This window comes from Hydractinia symbiolongicarpus, chromosome 10, assembly GCF_029227915.1.
Source record: "Hydractinia symbiolongicarpus strain clone_291-10 chromosome 10, HSymV2.1, whole genome shotgun sequence".
Taxonomy (NCBI): Eukaryota; Metazoa; Cnidaria; class Hydrozoa; order Anthoathecata; family Hydractiniidae; genus Hydractinia; species Hydractinia symbiolongicarpus.
In genome coordinates, this window is record NC_079884.1 from 24,190,827 (window position 1) to 24,214,559 (window position 23,733).

At 31.8% G+C, this 23,733-nt stretch overlaps 2 protein-coding genes across 2 annotated transcripts in view; both read right to left on the reverse strand.

Moving 5' to 3' along the window:
• Positions 1 to 23,733, reverse strand: part of LOC130612994 (DNA repair protein REV1-like) — a 63,075-nt gene that overhangs the window by 26,766 nt on the left and 12,576 nt on the right. The gene's annotated exons all lie outside the window — the stretch shown is intronic.
• The window catches only part of LOC130662485 (histone-lysine N-methyltransferase SETDB1-like), a 36,030-nt gene continuing 12,874 nt past the window's right edge, over positions 578 to 23,733 (reverse strand). Inside the window, exons 2-32 of the mRNA XM_057461368.1 lie at positions 23,515 to 23,666; positions 22,192 to 22,232; positions 21,081 to 21,198; positions 17,955 to 19,091; positions 17,674 to 17,741; positions 15,685 to 15,722; positions 15,485 to 15,605; positions 14,397 to 14,453; positions 13,818 to 13,890; positions 13,074 to 13,147; positions 12,786 to 12,859; positions 12,598 to 12,656; positions 11,664 to 11,706; positions 11,345 to 11,540; positions 11,229 to 11,257; positions 10,606 to 10,864; positions 9,997 to 10,142; positions 9,404 to 9,655; positions 8,889 to 9,042; positions 8,519 to 8,630; positions 8,280 to 8,349; positions 8,120 to 8,147; positions 7,708 to 7,985; positions 5,056 to 5,174; positions 4,578 to 4,783; positions 3,965 to 4,091; positions 3,569 to 3,704; positions 2,775 to 3,378; positions 2,392 to 2,549; positions 1,923 to 2,011; positions 578 to 1,239 (exon numbers count right to left, since the gene is read on the reverse strand). Of these exons, the coding sequence (XP_057317351.1) occupies positions 1,122 to 1,239; positions 1,923 to 2,011; positions 2,392 to 2,549; positions 2,775 to 3,378; positions 3,569 to 3,704; positions 3,965 to 4,091; positions 4,578 to 4,783; positions 5,056 to 5,174; positions 7,708 to 7,985; positions 8,120 to 8,147; positions 8,280 to 8,349; positions 8,519 to 8,630; positions 8,889 to 9,042; positions 9,404 to 9,655; positions 9,997 to 10,142; positions 10,606 to 10,864; positions 11,229 to 11,257; positions 11,345 to 11,540; positions 11,664 to 11,706; positions 12,598 to 12,656; positions 12,786 to 12,859; positions 13,074 to 13,147; positions 13,818 to 13,890; positions 14,397 to 14,453; positions 15,485 to 15,605; positions 15,685 to 15,722; positions 17,674 to 17,741; positions 17,955 to 19,091; positions 21,081 to 21,198; positions 22,192 to 22,232; positions 23,515 to 23,651 (5,121 nt within the window). The 5' untranslated portion in view covers positions 23,652 to 23,666 and the 3' untranslated portion in view covers positions 578 to 1,121. The remainder of the gene's footprint in view (positions 1,240 to 1,922; positions 2,012 to 2,391; positions 2,550 to 2,774; positions 3,379 to 3,568; positions 3,705 to 3,964; positions 4,092 to 4,577; positions 4,784 to 5,055; positions 5,175 to 7,707; positions 7,986 to 8,119; positions 8,148 to 8,279; positions 8,350 to 8,518; positions 8,631 to 8,888; positions 9,043 to 9,403; positions 9,656 to 9,996; positions 10,143 to 10,605; positions 10,865 to 11,228; positions 11,258 to 11,344; positions 11,541 to 11,663; positions 11,707 to 12,597; positions 12,657 to 12,785; positions 12,860 to 13,073; positions 13,148 to 13,817; positions 13,891 to 14,396; positions 14,454 to 15,484; positions 15,606 to 15,684; positions 15,723 to 17,673; positions 17,742 to 17,954; positions 19,092 to 21,080; positions 21,199 to 22,191; positions 22,233 to 23,514; positions 23,667 to 23,733) is intronic.

The following is a 23,733-nucleotide window of genomic DNA, read 5'->3' on the forward strand; positions in this document are numbered from 1 at the left end:
GGTTCCTAACAAACACAAAACACAACATTATAATGTCTACTACTATGGTTTGAAGAAAGTGTATTGTAAAAAGGATTGGTTCACATCTTCCCATTATAATAATGCCAACATAAAAAACAAGAATATTCTTGTTTCGTTTTTCTACTGTTTTCACAGGATGTGTTTATACTAAGGCAAAAAGTCATCCCATTTTTAGTGCAAAATAGTTTTCTTCTTTATTCCAAAATTCACTTGACTTATTGCAGTAATATCTGACAAAGAGACAATATACACATGCAATGCAGAGAAATATAAAACTTGCAAAAAAAGGTTGCAAAATAATTTGATAACATAGTAAATCTTATCTTTTTTGAAAAACCTTTTCGAACTCGAAAAGATACAGAACTTTTGACTGCTTGTTGCATTGGAAAGTCATGAATTGATATTGAAATTCAATTAACAAAATTCAGGCCAATAAATTCCTTTTGCGCGAAGATATTTTTTAATCCCGAAACTAGGTAGAAGAAACTAGAGGTGGCCTGGCTTTTTTTGCAGATGTAGTTTACATGGTTATAAAGTATGAGAAAATAAGAATCACTAAGTTCTAAATTTTATTATTTTTAAAAAGTATTACGATAAAATTATTCACAATGAAAATATACATCTGACGCCAAGTAAAATGTATAACTTCTAAAAACAGGGATGAAGGGTGTAAAAAAGCCGTTGCCAATGGAGGGTGTGTTAAAGTCATTACCCTGCCAAAGTAGCCTTCCTATAAAACATTGTTTTTTTCATTTGAAGACCAAACACGTGTTTCACTAACACAAAAACTGGAATTATAATTCCAATGATAAACTTTTAAAGAAAAATCTAGTCACATACAAATTGTTCAAATTTAAATTTACTCGCAAAAAATATAAATAATAATAAATAAATATTGGAGATATTTCGTCGTTGATACTTCAAATGATACTTGATAGCGTGTTGGTACTTCAGAAGATGGTTACCAGAGCCTGTACTTCAGATTATAGTCGGTAAAATAGCTTGTTGGCCTTCCAAACATAATATGTAGGATAGTAAACACAGGTAGAATCGATAAAAAGTTTTCGGAAAATAAGAATAAAATTTTGGGTAACGGGCAGCTACAACAAACGACCTTTACACTCCTTAGAACCACATTTACAGATAAGTTCTTTTCCAGGAACACTGCCAATCTCGTAATTGTAATCCCAAGTTAGTTCAGTATATGCAGGAATATTTCTAAAAAAATAAATAAATTATAATTATATTTTATCCTTCTCACCGACAAGAGGCCTTGTGGTAGAGCGTTTGTCTTCAGGGTGGAAGGTCTTGGGTTCAAATCCTGACTGAGTCACGACTTCCGTAGCTGAGAAATGGGAGCTTTAAATGCACTAGGACCCCGTTCGCAGGACCCTTTATTGATAACAGTTCTATTAGGAACTGAAGAGGCTGAGTAAATAATAAAAGGTAACAATGTCAAGATACGTTCACATTGAGCATCAAACATTTTTTCCAATTGATCGATATGAAACAATTCAAAGAGACTTAATTTTGGTAAAACTTTTGCAACTTTTTATGATAAAACGAAGCAAAAACAATGTGTTTCTTCGTTTTCTACCAAGTCAGCCAAACAGACCTTTAGATTTCAAGGAATTTCAAAACCACCGATTTGAAAAATATAAAAAATGTTGGATGCCATGAAAAAATCGGAGGTTAAACAAAAAATTAAAGAAATTGATGATTTGCTAAAACATTTGAGAAGAAAAGCTTCAAGGAGATTTACAGATTTATTTAGTGATCTATGATAACAAATTAAAACGTTAAAACACTAAATCTACGGTTATTCTGTTTTCATCGTATTAAATCATGAAGATTAAAGTCAATATATAAAATGGATATAATAATGACTTGTTTACACTTACTGTTGCGAGAAGAATGCCACCCAAGGAAATCGAAGATCATGTGTATCAACCATAACATTTTGAACAAAAACATTTGGTGAACAGCTATGCTATAATGTAAAAGACAGAAGCATGTCATTTATTGATTTTCACATGCGCTAAACTAATAGCTCAGCCAGATAAAATTTTTGAGAAGCACGCAATTTGGCGAGTCTGCGTGTGTAAGAGCTATTGCTCGTCCCATTCTGATAAGCCTGCCATTATTATGTGAATAGGTTTATAGGATTTTTTAGGGCTTTAAAATAAGGAAAACGAATCCACATAATTTATTATGAACATCCACAATCCAAATCCACATAAATATAATTAAACTTTTTATTTGGATTTTATCAGATTCGTTCAATGTTTTAGTATTTATCCTTTTTTTAAAAAAACCCAATGGGAATTACCTTTACAAAATCTGACATATACATAAAAATTATTTCCTTACATTCATGTACCTTCCCACATTCCCAAATGATTTTGCGTCAATGATATACATCTGGTTATCACCATCATACAACAGTCTTGTAGAAGGAGTTTTCGGTTTATCTACTTTCTTTTCATCTATTTTATCAGTAGAGCTTTTCTCTTCATTAATTAAATTACCTGTAATAATATTAATAATAAAAATGCAAAATGCTATAACAAGACAAGTTATCTCAGTGACCAGAATGGTGAACTGTCACCATCCCAATAAAGCAGCAATGACCATTTAAAGATTGACTTATAACTTTTTCTACTACTACCACTTTTTTCTTCGGCTTGAAAATAAAATTTTTTTTAGACATTTGAAACAAAAATGCACAAAAGAATAATAACAGGAATATGTACCTAGTTCATCTTTCAAGCATCTTGCTCCATCAATCTTATTCACATATGCCTTCTGACCAGTACTCTTCCTTGCAACAGGTTTTAATGCAATTGGCATCGTATTAGAATGCTCTTTATTACTTTCACCTACTTTGAAACTTTTTGTTTTTTCAGGAGAAATCAATTGGTTCTCTAATACACTAGATTTCTGAGTCTCATTTTCGCTGACTGATTTATTTGTACTGGGAGGGCATGGCTTTGTATCGCGAAACTTTGGTTCAACTGTATTGAAAACTGGTTTAGTATCAGCACCAGTTGTCTTTGTGGAAAGTGTGCTGGAAACTTCCGGAAAACTTTTTTCAGTTTCACTATATTTAGGAGTTACAGCACCATCATTTGTTAAACTGGAGCAATCATCTGTCAGTGAGCTGTCGTCAGACAAACTGGAAGTGGCATTCGTAGGTAAATCTGAACTGGGGATTCGCTTGATCGGAACATGACAAGGAAGCACATCAGATTCATCAATTTTCAAAATGGAACTAGCTGGTGACTGATCACCACTTCCTGTAGATGTGCTGGTCGAATCAGAGCTTCGCTGTTTTATATCGCTTTCAATATCTTGTTTCTATAGGAGAGAGTATGTAAAAAAACAAATAACCATTAACTTCAATTAACTTCTGAAAAAGTCTGAATAAACCATATATATTGGGCAAAATTATTTAAAATTATTTAAATTCATTTTGTTTTCCAAATGGTACCAAAACCAATTTATATTATAGTGAATGTTCACAAACATTCTGTTAAAGTTATACTACCTTTCTCTTGGATAATGGTTCCTCACCACTATCATCATCAAGCAGTACAACTTCTTCGTCACTGCTATCTGACATGTCAGAAGATATACACATCACTGATATTTCGCTGTCAGTATCAGAATCACTATCGTCATCACTAAACAGTGGGATATAACATATGTTTAAAAAAAACTTTTGATATATCTCTTTATTAAATACTGGTTGTCTGTCAATCAAATGGACCAAATGAGTGGTATTTTTAATGCTACCCACAGGTTTTCCACAAGCTAACAAGGACACAGCAAAAGTAACATACAAACTTTCAATGATTCCGAAAATCTTGAAAGCATTTAAATGAAAAACTTATTGCATGAATACAAAGAAAAATTTCAATTTCATGACTTAAAAACACATTACCTTGAATCATCATAACCTTTTTTACTGTCCCGCAGTTCCGGTACATCTGATTCATAACCATCTTTCGCTTTCTCTACAACTTCAATATGGTCCAACTCGGCTAAATATTCATCCCCAAAGTCCATACCTATGTGTTGATTTCAGTATTAATTGCACAGTTTTGTGTGTACCACTGTTTTTCAAGTTGTTTTGTGCATATTTAACATAAATGAGTAATTATCTTGAATGCAACTAGTTTTGACAATCATATTGTTATATTCAAATACAGTAAAATTTTTGGTTACATATTGTGTGTTTTGAAAATTTACAATTCCTATGTGAAAACCCACTAAAAAATTAAAGAAAAGTTTTTGTTTTATTGAAGATAATTACTCATTTACTTTTACTGAGAACTTTTGGTAATATATATTAAACCTAAATTTTCAAGTATCTCAAAGATGCAATATAATTTTGTTTCATAAATATGTTTCAAAGTAGAAAAAATAGTTCAGAAGCATTTCCCCAAAAAATTGACGGAGGCTAAACTAAAGACTACATTATTAAAACAGATCGAAACAATTTCAAACATTTTCAGACGTATCAGTTAAGAATTTTTGCAATAAACATTTGATACCTTCTCTGTTTGCTGTATGTTCATTTAGGACTTGTCCAGCATAAGTACAAATAAATGTCCCTCTTGGAATATCATCAACACAACGCAAACCCCATCCACGATTTTCAGTCATAAAAACTTGTAGGCGAAGTTGAATACCATTTTGTACGACACGATTGTAGCATGTTAAATGTGAACATGAGCAATTTTGGTTGCATTCGTATATGCTAGGAAATATAGGTATATGATATACAGGTATACAAGTATAAGCTACTTTTAACAAAACAATCATGTCTTAAACAGATCCTACTTTACTAGTCGTTGGCCTGTGGAAAAATCCACAAGTTCGGCCGTCCTTTTAATATCTCATTGCGTGCATCTCACAACTTGTGGTACCATTTTGCTTGACACACAGACATACATACGTAAACGGTTATTATAATATAGATTTATAATTAAAAATCAATAATAATAAACATCCACTAATTGCTTTTCTTACCCAGTGGTTAAATGTTCTTTCAACCTCCTGTACTGATAGCCAGCATTTGGTGAGATGATATTGTCAATTGTATTACTGCTGTTGATAGTCAGCTGAGCACATCCACATTTTGTTTTGTCCTGACAAACAAAGTCAACAAGGGTATTGTATCAGAGTCATTTTCATTATTAAATACTAATTTTTGGTTTTGATCAATTTATTTATGTGGAAGCTTTACGGAATATACAAAGAGGCCCAGTGTATTTTATGTTTACAAAAATCTACACCAAGCTCTAACCTCAGTGGAAAGAGAGGGTCAAACTCAAAACTCAGAGGAAAGAGAGGGTCAAACTCAAAAATTAACAAATGGTTACATATATCACACCAGTGGAACAAAAAAAAATTGGCAGAAAAGCAGGATTTTGAGTTTGGTTGATTTTTAGCCAAAAAACGGGATATAGCTTTCAATAATATTTTCTACGACAACAAGTAATACTAAGAGCAATTTATATATATTTTACCTTGAAACAATCTTAACTTTTTATTTCTTTTTTATTAAATTTTGTGGTTGAATCACTAAGGCTTGTTTAAAGTTTATACTCAAAGAACAAATTTTTTGATACAAGTTGATCTCGTTTGTGGTTTTAAAAGGGAACAAAGGTTTGGAATTTTTTTTATTTTTGTTTCAATTTTTCTTCAGAGACAGAAAACAACCTAAGTGTATATATAAAAAATAATTTTAAAAAATAATGTATATTAAGCAAAATAAAAGCATTTAAAAATATTTCAAAGTTTATTTTATGACGTAATAGTTGTGTATCGCTATTTTTGTTTTACTAAACTTACCTAATGTGATCATATAAGTAAAATATTAGAAACTATATCATTTTGACTGGCATTTAGGTGTACAAACACTAGTGGTCAGCCTCAAAATGAGAAAAACCTTTTCATAATTCCTGATCCCAAGAAAAATTAGGTATTATGCTCTATTTGGCTTCATAATATGAGGAACTTTAAATATAACATCAACAATTTTAATGCTTTGATGCATTATGTAGTATGCAGTGATCACTTTCACTTCAACTGCATCGAAAGGGATTAATGCCACAGTGTGAGAAACGTAAGAAACAGCTAAAACCATACTAACAATATTTCTTCATAAAACATAGTAAATAAATATTGATGGTACTACAGTATTAACAAAACATCTTGAAAACGAATTTTAACTTGACTAACTAGAAAAAGCATGTAAATGATTTTTCTTCTAACAACTGAAGTTTACTTTCATAATTCTAAATTTTCCTTCTCTCAATAACCAGGTATCCTCAGCCAGAGGTTATGAAACAAGTTTTCGATTCACCTGGTAGTAACATATTATCAGTTTGATTGCTATGCAACAGGTGTGAAGAGAAATAAATTGGAAGTTATCTTTATGAATGCTAAGAAGTGTTTGTTCATACTTTTTCAAAATGTTTTCCTCCTTTTAGACTATCAAAAGCATCTTATTAAAACCACAAACAACCGCTCAACTACATTGAATTTTCAAACCCTGGACTTTCCTTTACTGTTCAAGAATCTTAAATTGAAGAAAATAAAGGATCTGGTAATATTGGTATACAAACGGAGACTTCGTATGACCAATGACATCCAACACGATAAAAGATGCAAATTATCTTAGCAGTACTTTTTCTTAGTGTAAATTTGATCCTTATTTCGTCTACGGCGTATGAAGGAGTTTTTCCAAAACTGCAGGGTGCAACATGAGATTTTTAAAATTGTAGGTTATCACTGGTACAGCTGATTTGTTTTAATTTTTCACTCAGACAGTTACACTCGCAGCAACATAATACACTCCTCTAATTTCATTGCAAGTGTGATAACAGTCTAGCTCAACCCATTTCTAACTTCTTAGATCTCTTTTTCTGCTTATTCTGGCTCACAAATATAACAGCAAGCTACAATCCCAGACATAGATTATTCTAAGAACGGCAGAATTTCGAAGCTCGTAGCCACAAACAATTGAGAAAAAACTGTTTCTACAGCATTGTCAAAGTTTACTTGTCCATGGACAGAAACTTAGGATCGTAGGATCTTATTTTAAAGTGCTAATTTGTGCTGACATCAGTACGCTTGTTACTCTGACTACACTACTACCAATGTAAAACTATTGAAGCCTACAAGCTACTGACTACTAACCAAGTGATACCGTTTTGCCAGCAGAGGAAATAGCCAAAAAACAGCTTTTCTAGCTCATCACAAATCAACAGAAGTGCAAGAGTAGTTAGAAAGACCAGATGCATCAGAACCTTCGTTAAGAGACATTTTGTTGCTCTATATACACTATGAGTATAATATGGGAAGCATAACGCAACAATAAGGTCATAACCGTTGAAATTTTAAATTGCTCTTATTGAATTGCTGTTATTGGATTGCTCTTATTCTTTTTTGTTATCGTCTTATGATACTCTTTTATTTCAACAACAAAAAACAACAAAATTTTGACCACTGTTTCACTAAGGTGGTTTTATGCTGCAAATTTTAAACAAGTGAAATGTTGAGTACATTCCAATAGTTTAAACTTTGTGGTATAAACTGTTTTAAGTTAAACACACTTAAACTTGCTTAAAACCCTAGTTTGAGACAAGCTTAATGCAGTCATTTATCAAATGGTACCTGGCAATTATCTGTGCAGTCGCAACAAACCAAAAATCCTGGATCTGTATTTATGGAGACTTCATCGGTTTTGATACGAGAACTGATGTACGAGACAGAGGGAGGGTATTCGTCTTTTACTTCATTGATACAAACAATCGGACACGTTTCTTTCCCATATGACAAATCATCAATGCGCACTATTGCTGGTTTGGATTTTTGTGTTTGATTTCGACAAGATATGTTAGATTGGAAACAGAACATGTCAATGCCAACATTAGAGCATTTTGTTTCTAACACTAAAATAAACAAAGCAAAAAACAAAATAAAGATTGGTTGGACATTGTAATTTAGGTTTAAGGCTCAAGCAGTGAGAGGTCTCTACAGTTTACATGAAGGTTACATATTTTTAGTTTTAAATAAATAAACTTACAATATCGAGTAACATCTATTAAATTTCTCTACAACAGAAACAAAACAAAAAAATCATTATTTAACCATTAACAGTAAGTAAGTAGTTTTATTAAATTTTTCATTTTTATAACCTTTTATAATTATAACTGGTGACACCATATTTCAGAAAAGCTACTCACCATTCTTCTGTTACATGGAGATCTGTAGTAAATATCCCTATGGTAACTGGATTGTTTTTTTGAGCTCTCTCTAGATAGACATAGAAAAAGCAATCACAACAAATTAAAATTTTTTTATATTGTTCGATTATAAAAACTTGTTATTGGTGAAAAATATTACGAGGTAGCACCTAGGTAATACCTAACATAACCTTACCTACAAATAGAAAAAGGAGCAAAGTTTTAGTTGAACCACATACCTTTTCCAACCAAGTTGAAATGGAATTGCAAGATAGTTGTACACTCCTAGCCGATGCTGGTCAAGTAAATTACGCTTGTCTTCAATACAGTCTTCATTGCATTTGTGAGGTCCTGGTAAACGGAAAAAAAACACTGACGCATGAATCAATTATGTTGATACTCTAAAGGAAAATTCACATACAGTGAAACGTTTGTTGACTAACCATAATATAATGATATAATTTTTTTATATTTAGACTGCCACGTTTTTTGGACACAAAACTAAAAAAGTTCAAATAAATTATGTTCATTTAAAAAATTGGAATTTATGTACCCTTCCGTTACACATATAGTCCTGCACCTTTTTAGGCTTTTTCTATAATTCATTACCTCTTTTTATCAATCGTGGAGGAGTTGTAGGCAAAGACAATGGAGAAGAGCGACAAATTGATGACAGATCTTTATCTGAAGCAGATTTGTTTAAAACCATTTTCTTCAGAAAGCACTCGTCATCTGATTGGCTAGCTTTTAAGGATTGTTTCTTCTAAAGGAATTAAATAAATTTGTATAAAAAAGGACTTCTGCTTGTCACAATTAGTTTATGTTGAATCACTTTGAAAACAAATGAGAACACAAACATTGGTGCAATATATATTTACAGAATTTTTTTTCAATGTTAGTTTCCCTTCTGCCAAACAAACCAAATAAAAATATGTGATATAATTAATAACCACACATAAAATAAATTTAAAATATATATTTAATTACTTAATTCCGTTAATTTTTTCTACAACTTCTTTCCTAGAAAAACTGTCAACATAAACACAAAACATACCATTCTGACTATTCTGCCAAAATGAAGAATTAACTTTAAGTGTGAGAAGGAAAGGTTGTAAAACAATTACCTTTAAAATTTTGCTGGTTGAAAACGCCTTTAATGTACGCTCTTCGTCACTAGCATCGATATGTTTATGTATGTTATGAATCTGACAAAAAGTAGCAATATTTTTTCGATTTACTCCAACAGTAGGGTAAAGAGACTTGTAGTGATCTGCTATAGATGTATACGATGCACCCTGTTCACGTGCATTTCGAACAAATGCAGCATCTAATAACTCAAACACTTCTCTACTCCGTAACTTTAACTTCTCTGATGACTAAAGAAAACAGAGTACAGAATTAAAAGATTACTGTGGACTGTAGAACAACTTTTCTGTCTTAATAAACTACCGGACAGTTAGTAAAAAGAGAAAATTTACAAAATTATTTACAAACAACCTGAAGATCATAAAATAAAAACTTCTTTTGGTAAAAAATTTTAACACCTAAAATTTGACAGAAACTATTTAAAATAACAAAAAACTAAGATGGACAAGCAAACAATTAACACATATAATTTTTTTGCTTTTTGACAAAAGTGGCAGAGTCACTCCAAGAATAATAACTCTCCCTAAGATGAACTCTGCTGGCAATATAAATTAAAATAAAGTTTGCTTACTTGAGATGATTTTACTGTTGATAGATTCGGCAAACTTCTATGTGACAAAACAGAAACATCACTTCTGGCAGGACTCATTTTGAGAGCAGAAAGTACACCTAAAGCCTCCTGTGATGAAATCATGTCATCTACATTATCTCTGAGATCTACAACAAAATATGAAACTATCAAAACAAAGAAATAGAATACTAGTTATGAAGAAATTAATTGTTTGGACCCTTTACTTTATCAATTCTGAAAATAACCAGCTAAATTGGTTGTATATAACAACTTTATTACCTTATTCTAAGCGAGCAACTGCCCTGTTAGTTTTACAAATAGAAACAGGGTAGCTTAAGGTGGTGCTCCTTAATATTTTTAAAAAGTGGCACGCATGCAAAGAAACGTTTTGAAGCAAAGAATGCAAATGTACATATATATTTGTGGGGTCAAATAAGTTCTAAGTTACAACCATTTTATTACCAATCTTTCTAATGTGAATGCCATGATCCGGTAAAACTGAAGTAAACTGAAGTACTATTAGTGAGTTAAACATACTTTACTTGCAAAAGCAAGCAACCATCATACAGAATTGGATATAAAGTTTACATAAATTAAAAATAAATAAACCTTTTTCACTTTGTGTACTTTCACTATCTGACTGTACTTTCACTTTCTTCTGTTTTCTTTTCATGTCAGAAGAATGTTTGCTTGAGTCAGATGCAGAGCTAAGCACCGATGAGGAACGCTTCATTTTTACTGTCTCAGTATTTTCACCAAAAGGCTTTTCTTTCAATAGAGCAATTTTGGAAAAAAGTTCCGCTTTCCCAGCTGTCATAACATTTGGATTTTCTGGCTTTGGAGATTGTATTTTTAACACAGGACTTGCCTAAAATGCAAGCACAAATTCGTTAAAAAAAATTAATAACTTCACTATGGTAAAGGTTTTTAGATAGAGGTATTAAAAGTAGAATTTTTTAAGAAAAGTAACAAATCTTAATGCCTAAGCCACATTTTGTCATATGTAAGAAGAACTCACAAAATCCATCTTTGCAGAAGTAAATTGTAAACATTTGGTAATTTAGATGATATAAAAAGAATTCCAAAGAAAAAAGTAAGTCAAAACGAAATTAGAATCAACTGATGAGAATAAAACAATTTTACTATATTGTTTTCAGATGTATTCATGACAGTTTTGTGCTTTTTTAGTACTCTTGTGCCACCAAAGCTCTCAAGTACATTTTTTCACTTACAATTCCCCATTCTCGTCTTTGTTGTTTTCCTTAAAAATGCAAAAACAAAAAATAACAAAAACTAATTAGCAATTTAAATTTAAACCACTGTTTTGTATACTGCAAAAAAAAAACACCTTCTGGGTCTTTTAAGCTGTATTTGCAAACACCAAACCGTGGATGTGTTATTTTCTCATCAACATAGGATCCTTCTTTCTGCATCTTCGCTTTCTTTTTCTTCCCTTGCGTCGGGATGAAATGATCATACATTGGTTCCAATCGTGTAGTACCTCGATATATCCATTCTGATCTTTTATCAATATCAAATAAAATCTAAAACCAAAAACATAATCTTTTACACTGAACAGTTGATACAACTATGTTGTAACATTTTTTTTATAAATTCCTAGCATAAAATCTGGTTTTATTTCCCTCTTCTTTGGAACAATCAATTACCTTAACTAAAGATGCATCAATGGCAATCACTCTTGATTTCCACCTGCATAAATAAAGACGACAAAAAGTATAATGTGAACATAATAGTAGGTGTAAAACAAAAACAATCATAGAGTATACTAGCAATCACTATGCACAAAGCTCTTTAAAATCAAAAACATTTCAGTAATAAGACATCTTATTGCACATTTAGGTTGACTTTCATTTTTTACACTTGAGCATGAGGGTTTAAAGATGTATCTTTTGCATTCCCACAAGTGGAATCATTGTAAATAAGTGTAGAATTATTGTAATTAAAAATTATATCAATTAGCAAATTCTTCGCAGAGAGCACAGGAGGCTTTGTTTTGACTATACAGGTGCCTGCATGGAAAAAAAATTACTAGTGGAATGATTTACAAGACCAGTTTCCTTCTCGTGCTTGTTGTAAATGAAGAGCATCACTAAATGAAACTCAGATAAAAGCTGTACCAAGATATTTTAATACTAAGCCAATACCTTAAAATGAAAGAAGGTAAAGCTGATGAAAGTTTAGTGGAACAATAAAATGCTAAATTTAAAGAATGTGAATTTTGTCCAATATTTGTGATGTTTAGGTTCTAATATTTTTTAATAGGGCCAGACAATTCCAATATTTTATTATGCATTTTATCTTACTTTTTACTTGTTCATGATTTTCCAATAAATTTAGTATAAAATTATATTCAAACATTACAAACTAGTTAAAATTTCGCAAACTTAAATTCTAAAATGTTATTAAAATACTCATTTTTTCCGGGCTTATTTTCATCCCTTTAGGTGTCACAGCAGAGAAAAATACAATTGTTTCTACCAAATGTTCTATTAACACTCAATACAGCATCTTTTGATGTGTAGACATGGTTTAAAAATGCAATTTATAAGGATTTGTGACTAAATGATGCAAAAGCCTTACCAAGAACCATTCCATTCTGTTTGCATAGTATTCCCAATTTTTGTACAAACCAAGGGTCTCTAAGAATAAAGATGCCATGTTAGGTGTTCAATTAATTTCTAACACAACATTTTTAGAGTTTTTCAGGTTTCACCACAAAACTTTTTAGAATATATATCACAAAACTTCAAAATAGGACTTTTACTTACATATGGATATTCCTGCAAATATTCTTTTATAAATTCTTGACAATCCGCAGCTACATCATTCCAAACATTTTTCGCTAGAAAAATAAATAACAAGTAACACGTAATCGCACCTTGCTGACTTATTTAACTACTCATATAGAACCTTGTAAAAATGCTCATAACTGACACTGCAATTAATAAAACATTTTAAGCATGTCAAACAGTTAGGCGAATACTTTCAAAAATATGTTCTAAACAGAGATCACATAGCCAATAGGTACAAACTTACATTCTCTAATGTTTACTTACATGTTGCTAAAACTGTAAACATGCGATTTCTGGAAAGATATTGTGCATAACCATCATCGAAGAAAACAAGATATCTGAAAATAGAGTTCAAGAAACTTCTTAAATTACTAAATCTGCAGGTAAGAAATTATGCACAGTTCGTTTTAAAAACAATAATTTAAGAAGGCTTTCATTCTCTCCCCCATATAGGGCTAAAAGAAATATTTCAATCTATTACAGAAGAATGCACAAAAAGTGCTAGAGTAAATCTGAAATTTAAGGATATATTTGTTTAAATTGTTAAAAACTCCGTACAGATTTTGAGTCCTATGAAAATTGGTGAATATGTGACAATGTCAGGCTGATCAAATTATATGATTACAGCTCTGAAATGTAACCAGATATATTTGATATCCCAGTATTTAAGTGGTACAACATAGGACAAAAACCTATTTTACTCTGCAATATTGTATTTGTTGTTTATTCTAACTATGTAAGGCTCACTGATTGAAGCTACGTTGTAGAGTTAAGTTATAAAAACATACGCATACACCTTGTAAATGTACAATTTTACAACAACATACAACCAAGCCTAATAGTTAACATGAACATGACAGTTAGACTTTATAGATTGATGCTTTCACAGTTTAATTAGTGTATTGTTCAAGATCAAGGTCTCAAAAATTGGTGACATCCCTAATAACTATGAATCCATAAAATTGTGTACAGAAAAATATTTTGAAGGTTAGACTAACATTACCCAACCTGTGTTTGTTTTCTTCACATGCTATTTCTGCCACTACTCCAGCAAACATGACATTAACATTTGTTCCTGTATCTGGTAAAGAAGAACAAGTTAAAAAAATATTGTTAGGTTAAAAGTGACAACTACATTAACCCTATTTTGATTTGGGGTATTTCGAACAATTATTAAGGGGGTAGAGAGGGAAGACAGGGAGGAAGGGGTAGGGGGTATTCGGATTAATAACGTGACCAGAATTCTCAGAAACGTTCCCTTTGATGAAATGAAGTTTTCTTGTAAATTTCAAATCCTAAGGATGATCCAACGGGTAGTTTTGAAATTGCCTAATAGATGAGTGTTAAAACTCAGTATTATAACCATGCAACATAGCAGATTTATTAAAAGCGGCATGTGGGGGTGCCAAAGAATATTCTATTTATGTTTGAGAAGTTTTTATGGGGCACCAAAACGATGGTCATCGCGGAGCAGTGACTACAGAAAAATGGCACAGGGCAGTGACTGAAAGAGTTTTTTTACCTGTGAATAAGGAAAACAATGCTTGACATTGTAAAAATGTTTGGCAAAAATAGCGATGCACTTACTGATGTCTTTATATTTTTTTGAAATGGTAGAATTGACAGTATCACTTGGTCGACCAGCTAAATTAAAAATAAAATAACTTTTATAACAAAGTATGAAAATCCTTAAAAATCTCTGTCATTGATACTACTATTAATTAAGCCTTAATTTAGTTAATTCTTGTTGAAATTATTTTGTCATCAGTAACTTTGCAATAGACTTTATCACTGTTTAGATGTTATAGAGGTGAATTTATAACATAAAAAATTAGGGAGAAATGGCACTTCGTTACTTTTTCCAATAATTGGATGTTCAGGTTAGGGTACCACAAGAGTCAGCGCTTGGCTGACTCTTGTGGTACCCTAAAGGTAAAGGGGCAAAAATTCCAGCTTTGTTTTCAACGTCCACACCGAAAGTGCAATCAAATCAGAACTGCAGTAAAAATAACATGACAGATTGATCAGCAAAGAGCGTTCCTAATAATATTAGCCACATATACATCATGCTATATTTACTAACAAAATTTGATTGCAGATGTGCAGATTCAATGTTGTGAGGTCCTCAGGAAAAGTTAGAAGACTGGGAAAGTAAACATGCAGCATTTTGGCATAATTTTTAACATTAAATAATGTAATGTCTATCTTTAAAACTAAATCCATTCCTTTGACATCAATACAGCAAAATTAAATCTCAGAAACCTAACGCAAACATCTTTTCAACAAAGAGAAGACATGTTAAATATGTTTTAAACAAAGACCTATAATATGCAGTGTAACATTATTTTTTATTTCTGCAATTCCCAATTAATTATTGGTTTGTTGCATGGCAAACAATCAGCAGAATTTTTTTAATTTTTGTTATTTGATACTGGTATGTGTATATATGTTAAACAAATGTGGTATCTGCTTCAAATCCAGTCATAGTATGCACTATGTTGTTTTGATACTTATTTGCCTATAGGATTCTTTGTTTTATTTTTATTCAGTTGGATTTACAGTTCATAGAAAAATAACTTTGTTTGGTCAGAAAATAGAAAATAGATATTTTTTTAAAATTAACCTTAGGACTCTTTTTAAAGAAGTTACTAAAAGAGGGTTATTTTATTAATTACCAACTATGCGACATCCCAACTCCAACTCTTCACTAACAGAAGGATTACATAAAGCAACATTTTTCAATGAAATCTTTTGCTGAAGCTTTTGTCCATATAAAAAGTGAACCAAAATCTTTTTCTAAAGAGAAAAAAAGTTATAATCATGTTTGTTTAAATCAAAACAATATAAAAACAGGAATTTTCGTTATTTTACATACCTCTTTCTTTGTACCTGCTGCCTCCTTGACTGTTTCGGCTTAAAAGATTTATTAAATAACAATATTTAGTTCTTTGATACTTTGATAGTAGAAAAAAGTGTAACAAAGAAAAAGCATCATTACACAACTAGGTAAATACGATACTCCTTCAAAACTGAAGGAGTGTCGTATTTACCTGGTTTTAGGAAGAAGTTAAAAAATCAGATATAAAACCTGTAATGAAATTTATTAATCAAGTTGAGATGAATTGAGAAGACATTATATTTTACAGAAGAATCTAATTGGTTGATTGCTTACTGTAATATTCTTGACTTATTAGAGAGCAGTATTATGCTAAAGCTTACTTCCAATTTAAAAAAGGTTTATTTTATTCTGTTTATACTATGTTAAGAATTAGTAATTTAACTAGTAACTTAATTAGTAATTTAACATAAAATTCGAAATAATAAAGCAAATATAAAGCCATATTTTCTTGTGTTTACAACATGCTTCCTCGTCAAAAGCACCATTATGTGCAATTTTTTTTCAGATTAAACCCAGTTTGACGTCACCTCCTGAATGCCAAAAAAAATCCCTTGAACATGTTGCTACAAATCCCATGAAATGAACCTTAGAGAAAAAGAAGTAGAGTAAATTATAACAACTAAGTTTAATTTTGTGAATAATTATAAAACATCCACTTGCACTATAAGTTTTTGCAAAAAAGAGTAGCGCTAGAAAGCCTTTTTTCAGCCTTTCAATGGGTAAAAAACAACTTCCTGCATGAACCATTTCAGGCTTTGATATCAAAAAAAGCAAAAAAACCCTGGGGACAAGGTTGTGCGCAAACTTATTACCAGAGTTCACTAGATGTTTTGATCAACGCTGGCAGATAGCCTGTAGCAATTTTTAATCTCTGTTCACCTAGTCCCTGTGTTTTAACATAGGTCCTGCGCAAATTTTAGCGAGCGCACACTATATTTACTCTCACGCTGCATCTAGGACTTCTCTATTTTTTTAGTACAATGCAAGAATTTACATGCTATTATTTTGCTCTGCGCGCTATTTTCTGCTTGCCATATGGTCCGCCTGAACCTCTGCACATTTGCATGAATTTAAAACTCGATCACAGGTATGTAAAGTTCTTTTAACAACAAGGATGAAACACATGGTAGTTATTGTTTCTTGTCTTTCTTTTTATATTCCTCTCTTTTTACTTGTTTCTCATGTCACATACATGTTTCATCCATGGGCCCCTGGGACAAAGTTGCATGAATCCAGGTGCTAGGCTAAGAGCCCGGCCCATTCTGCAACATTAATCAGCAGGTGTTTTAGCTTACGTGCCTTTCCTTCGTGTGATTACTGATAGTCTAGCAATAAGAGAAGTTCTTTACTGTCTTTCTGAATTAAAAACGCATGTCGAGTAAGCTGTAAACACCGAAAACTCTGTCTATATGGACTTTGCTTTAGTTTTTTTAATCTTGAATAATTTTTCAGGGAAGTAGCAAAATAAGTTATTACTTATCTTTGGTTTGTTACAAGCACATCTTCAGTATCTGTTACAAATATTAAGAAACAAGACAACTGCTTTGTATATATAAATCCTGGGTTACGACTAAGTTAGCAAAATTATCATCAAGGAGTTGATGTCACAAGCCCCCTCACATTTGGGAAACAGGATAGTGACTTAGATGAAGCTTTTTCCCTCCCTAATATAATGCAACTTTAACATTGAATATCTTGCAAACAAATTAAAACAATTACAAAAAAATAATATTTTTTTTAAGTTGTCACACTAATGTAATGCTTGTTTTTCCTGGGTTTATATTAACTGTTAACCTAGTATATCACCACATAAAGTAGCCTTTAACACCCAACTGCATTCGTAGTTGCTGCACTAATGCTACAGAGAGATATCCACCAATGAAATACTGCAGATGCCATGGGCACATACAGAGAGAATACAAAGGCTGACTAACAATTGGAAATACAAATGAGCAAATAGCATACCTTGATACCATATATCACTTTTATCTGGTTTGGCAAAAACCTTTAATCCAGCCTTGAATTGAAACACACTAAAAACATTTATGGTGTACAGTTATTTATGTAAATCTTGCGAATTAAAAAAGTTTGCAATAATAACTAAATTAAAATGTTGATTCCAGAAAAGATGCTAATTTTTCCTACATTGCAGTCTTGTTAAAAACACTACATTAACAACATAGATATTTAAAATCACAAAAATATTAACAAGGGTATTCAAAGGTACAAAATAAAACAAAAAATACCTCTTTTTCTGCTCGGTAGATTTTTTACCGTTTTCACTCGTTTCTGTGGATGACATTGCATCTTCAGAATCCATATGCACAAAATCTTCAGGAAGTTTGATCTTTGTAACAAGTTTTGAAGTTGTATTTGTTTGCATGATAACTGGACTTTTCAAAGGCTCTTCAAAACCATCTTCAGAGTCGTATGCATACATACCAGGACTATCTTTTTGTGAATCATCAGCACTATTCTTGACAAACGGCATTTCATTGTCTATGCTATCTATTTCTGAATCATGCATGTTTAAGTCCTCTGACAACACGGGCATGAAAGGGTCATCTTTAACCTCCTTGTCTAAGTCAGCTTTTTGTTCTGTAAAAATTGACCAGGCAGATTGGTTTTCTTCCTGAATATCAGATTCTTCAAGTGGTGTTACAACTGGAGTAAGATTTGCTATTGGAGATTGATTAGGAAAAAATATGCTGCTACTAATATCAGGTGGACAGTCACCAGGTGTGTTCACTTTCACGGGTGGTTTACTCAATTCAGGAGGACAATCTTCCGTTTTTAAATTTGGACTATTTTCAGTATTCTTTGAAGTTGGCATCACTAGTTTTGAGAGCTTTTTCTCCTCACTTTGATTATTGAGAACTTTAGAAGCACCATTATATTTATCTGTTGAAGTGACAGTGGAAAGTGGACTGGTTCCAGTTGAAACGCTTGAATTAGATGATTTAGGTGGTGTATGATTATTTGCAAATAAATCATTTAAATTACTTGGTTCAGCTACACTAGAACTGATTTTCGAAGCTTTTAGATTGCTAATGACACTCTCAATCTTTTTATTACCACTACTCTTTGAAGCTTGAGAAATGGCAGATGGTTTATTTGCAGTAACCTGCGGCGAAACACAAATACCTGGTGGATTTGGCTTTTCAACCATACTATTTTGTTTCTCGAATATTGTTAAGGGTTGCTGGACAGGAGATGGAGGTATCTGCAGGACAGGTGAAGAAGATACCTGTGCAGGTGTTCCAGGTACTTGTGTAGTAACTGGAACACTAGATTTAATAGATTCATCTGAGGGATCATCATCATCATCTTCATCATCAATAACAATAACTGCCCTGTTTGACTGAGTGTCTTCAACACGTGGTCTAAACATACACAAAATTCAAAATATTTCTATTTCTTACAAATTAAGAGTTTTTCTGCAAATGAATAAAATCAAACATTATGTGGCATCATTTATTCTCTGACCAAGAGATTCAATCACAGAGAGTTCAAGATTTTATGCCATTGTATTGGAATATTCAAGAAAGATTGAGAAAATATTTTAACTTTGGTAAATTGTTATTATATCATTTATAAGGCATATGTGCATGTGGTGTTAAATTGGTATCCATGTTAAGAAGATTTATATTCTAAAAAATTGTATGTTCGTGAGGACGACCTGTTCAACAAAAACTTATTATAAGTAAATTTCTCATAGTGAAGAACTACTTTGTTCATCACTAACATACTGCGAAGAAGTTAGCGGGATTCGATCCGCGGTCCCCAGAACTGGGAGCCGCAGACGAGCCCACTACACTACATGCGGCAATATGTTAGTGATGAACAAGATAGTTTATCCGGATGGTGTGTATACATAGGTGAATATTTAATCATAGCACACCCGTATTTCATTCTTAACAAAGAATGGTGCACCCTGATCAGACCTCTGATCATGACGGGCGAGTATGATGCGTGTAAGGCATAGTGAAAAAAAACTACTTTGTTCATCACTAACATACACATAACATACGTAGTGTAGTGGGCTCGTCTGCGGCTCCCAGTTCTGGGGACCATGGATCAAACCCCGCTTACTGCTTTGCAGATGTTAGTGATGAACAAAGTAGTTCTTCTTCACTATGACTTACACGCATTATACTCGCCTGTCATGATCAGAGATCTGATCGCGGTGAACCATTCTCTGTTAAGAATGAAATACGGATGTGCTATTATAAATATTCACCTATGTAAATAAGTTTTCGTTGAACAGGTTGTGCACACCAATGTAATGCACCACCTCACAAATTTTTGTTGCTATATAATAAATTTGCAGCATAGATTATTCGTTTGTATAAGGACCATTTTAAAAGAGACGTGCGATCGCATACACACACCCCGTCAGGCAGATTTATTTAGTCAATGTTTACCACCACATAGAACACTTCCACAAACATTATTTACATCAATCACATGAATTGTAGATCCAATTGTGTAAAGAAATATCACCACAGCATAATAAATTATCACCACATAAGTCTCAATAAAAATGGTAACACAACAAGTAAAAAACAATGCAAAATTAGATGAGGACATATTTAGTAAAGCTGAAGCATTTAATATTAAAAATGTTAAGACTGAGGAGTCTGCCTAAAAAGTAGTAAAACTAAAGTTATTAAACGTGATGTTTGTTTTTTATAAGGGCCAACTATTTAGAAACTAATTTTTTAAAGCATAGTCCGAAAATATTTTAAAACACCGGCTAGCTGAAATTTTGTGTGATACTAAATTGTACAGAGCTGATAACGTTTTAATTCATAATGTAACTGGGTTTTCCAAAGTGCTTAGTTGCACGCTACGTATGCCTTAATATATACCTTATTTTCTTGTTTTATATTTTGTTCCTGTTAGTCAAAAAGAAAACAGTAGTTATTTTGTTCCAACAATTTCTGTTTTATACGTAATACATATACCTATTTTTATTTAGGATTTAGACAGCTTTTCTTATGAAGCATTACTCATGAATGTATATTCATCCTGTAGAATCTTCAATTGCTGTGGGTGTTATTATAAGTTATGTATTACACTAAATTAATTAACTTCTCCATTTTCGGGTTCGGGTACAATCAGAGCAGGTGATTTCCAATGTCTCATAAAACATATCATTTAAATTTTCAAAAATCTTAATGGATCAAATGTTAAAGTCCATTATGAAAGTGTTGACCTAATATTATACTCTCATGGGATTTTTTTTTATTATTATTAAGTAAACGCATGGAAAACAGTGTGCAGTTAAAAATAATTTCAAAAGTATGGGTTAATCCTGCATTAAAGATTATTATCCCAAATGGAATTAAAAAAGTAAAATGAAGATATACTTTTTCTTATCTGGTGATAGCAGATGCGATTGCTCCAATTCATTCTCTTGGTCAGCCAGTAGTGTATCCAATCTTGCACCAATATCACTGAACATTTGCTTGATTTCTTTATGTTCCTCTGTTGTTAAAAAAAACATTTTAGCATTTGTTTTTACTTTAAGTAATAGTTATGATTACCATGTTTTCCTTAAAAGATATTGGTAAGGAATCCACATTTCAGTCTCCACAGCTTTTGTAATTCACGTTGACACATTTTTAAAATATATAGCTCTTGTCGACAATTATTTGCTGTGGTAATATCGCACACCAACAAGTCTGTGAAACTTGTGTACGATCCCACATGTGAAAAAAAAGCAGAAGATATAACATAAAAAAAAGAAATCTCATATCATTTTCTCAGGTTTTACATAAGACTTAATTCTGATGACAGTGCAAAACCTCAAAGTGTGAAAACTGAATGCCTGTTTCCATTTTAGTTGCTGTTATTTGTTATTGGGAATTGCCCTCTAATGTGGATATTTTTCTTTATTTTACTGCTTTTTCTCCAAAATACGCCTCATGTATGGTTGTTTTTACTTATTTTCTACATATACCACTAGTAATACAGAGGAAGTTGAGTTTATATCTAACACAGTCTAGATCAGAGGGCCATTAATATACCCCGTCCAACCCATGCTAGCATGGAAAACGGACGTTAAGCCGAGAATGATGATGACGATGAATGTTGAAAAACTTATGTTCAAACAATCAAATTACAAATCAAACAAGTTTTCACCACTGAAAGAAAATAATAATGTATGCAAAAATTAAATTTACTTTTATAATTTAAGCAAGAGTTTTCAAAAATTTTGTTAACAAAACTCAGATACACTAATCAACAAGGAACAGTTTCAATAGAAATTGCTGAGATGTACCGTCTTTTCTTTTAAAAAACTTCTAAATTGTAGCAAGAAATGCAAGAGTTGAAGAAATACTAATGCTTGGGAATTTTAAAGAGAATCGTATTACTAAAATAAAGTTGCTTTATTATGACTGTTCATTTTATTGATCTACCCAATTGCTCTAGTTTACAAAAAATTGTGTTTAAGTTGTAAATAAACAATATTCTTACCATCAATCTGTTGCACTTTCTCAACTATATTGTGTGCAATTCTAAAAAGATCAAAATGGTTTACATTAATGCTATTCTATACTAACTAGTCGTTAGCCCGTTTTATACCGCATCGCATGCGTCTTGTTACTCGCGCAGCTAAGCTACCATTTTGCGTGACAGACAGACAGACGTATACAGGTATTATAATATAGATTACTAAAAAAGCAAAAGTTTCAGTGTTTTCATATCCTTAAAATACAAATCCTTAAGCTTAAATGTATAAAGAAGAACATAAAAGTTAAAGCATAAATGTAAATTTATGAAGCAAAAAGATCAACATTCTTCATTTACCATGAAGTCATTATTTTCAGAAATATTTGATTTCCACATGAGAGCTCATTTCCGACAAGATAGGATCAGGATAGTTGTATGTCTGAGTTACGCATGGTACATTATGTATGCGTGAAATCATCAGCACAAAACGCTGAGCAATTATGGCAAAAATACTAAACTGTTCTCAAATATTAGAAAACATGAAAAGCTTCTCTTTCAGGAATTATATAGCAATCTTATTTTCCTCTCTTTTCTGCTGATGAAGTAGATATCTGTGCATATGTATATTTTTCTTTTACAAAGAATGTCAATACGACATCATACTTCATTCTGATTTGTGTTTAAATGAATGACAGAGAAGACGATAGAAATGATGGCTATTTTTCTACAAAATTAATAGGTGATTTGGTAAAGAATTTAAAGCTTTATAACATTTGTTCACCCAGTTTTTAGGGCGTCCTTCAGTGCTTTGCTAACCTGAAAATTATTGTATCATACCACTCAGCCATAATAACGCACAAAATCCTCAGTAGTGCTATTTACACTTTAACAGACAAAAACAATGGAATGCCAACAATACCCACCCCAATTGCAATGAATCTTGGCAAAAATTTTAAGATCTCCTATATAGAAAAATAACTGCAACAGAGATTTAAACTGTGAGAAAGTACCAAATTCAAACACTGAATACAAATTTACCCCATAAAATACAATCTATTTACCCATGTTACAAATGTACTTAAAGTTTCTTTATTATTGTTAAGATTGCTAATTGGTGTTCTGTGGTATATACACCTTTCCCTGTTTTATAATCTGACAAAATACAGTTTGAAAAAAAGAATCTGTCATTCACTCAGTCTGTCTGAAGTCAGTTTTAAAAAAAGAATACATAGAGCATAAAAAACAAAAAAAACACTTATGCTTTACATATTTATTTGCATATTTTGATTGGTAAAAATTCATTATGTTCTTATTAAATTTTATATAAACTAAAAATGATTTTCTTACTTTTGGCATAAATTGGTAAAGCCAAGTTCATGTAATTGCTGATCAATGATCCCCTTTAGTTGTCTCTCCAAAAGTTCATCTGCCACAACAACTGAACTGTCCAAGGTTGTGCCATTCTCCTCCGGCTTACCAACCATATTTATTTTATTTTGCTAAAAAACACAAGCATATATTAGTAGTGTATAATATTAACAGGTATTCCATCCAATAAGCAGACAA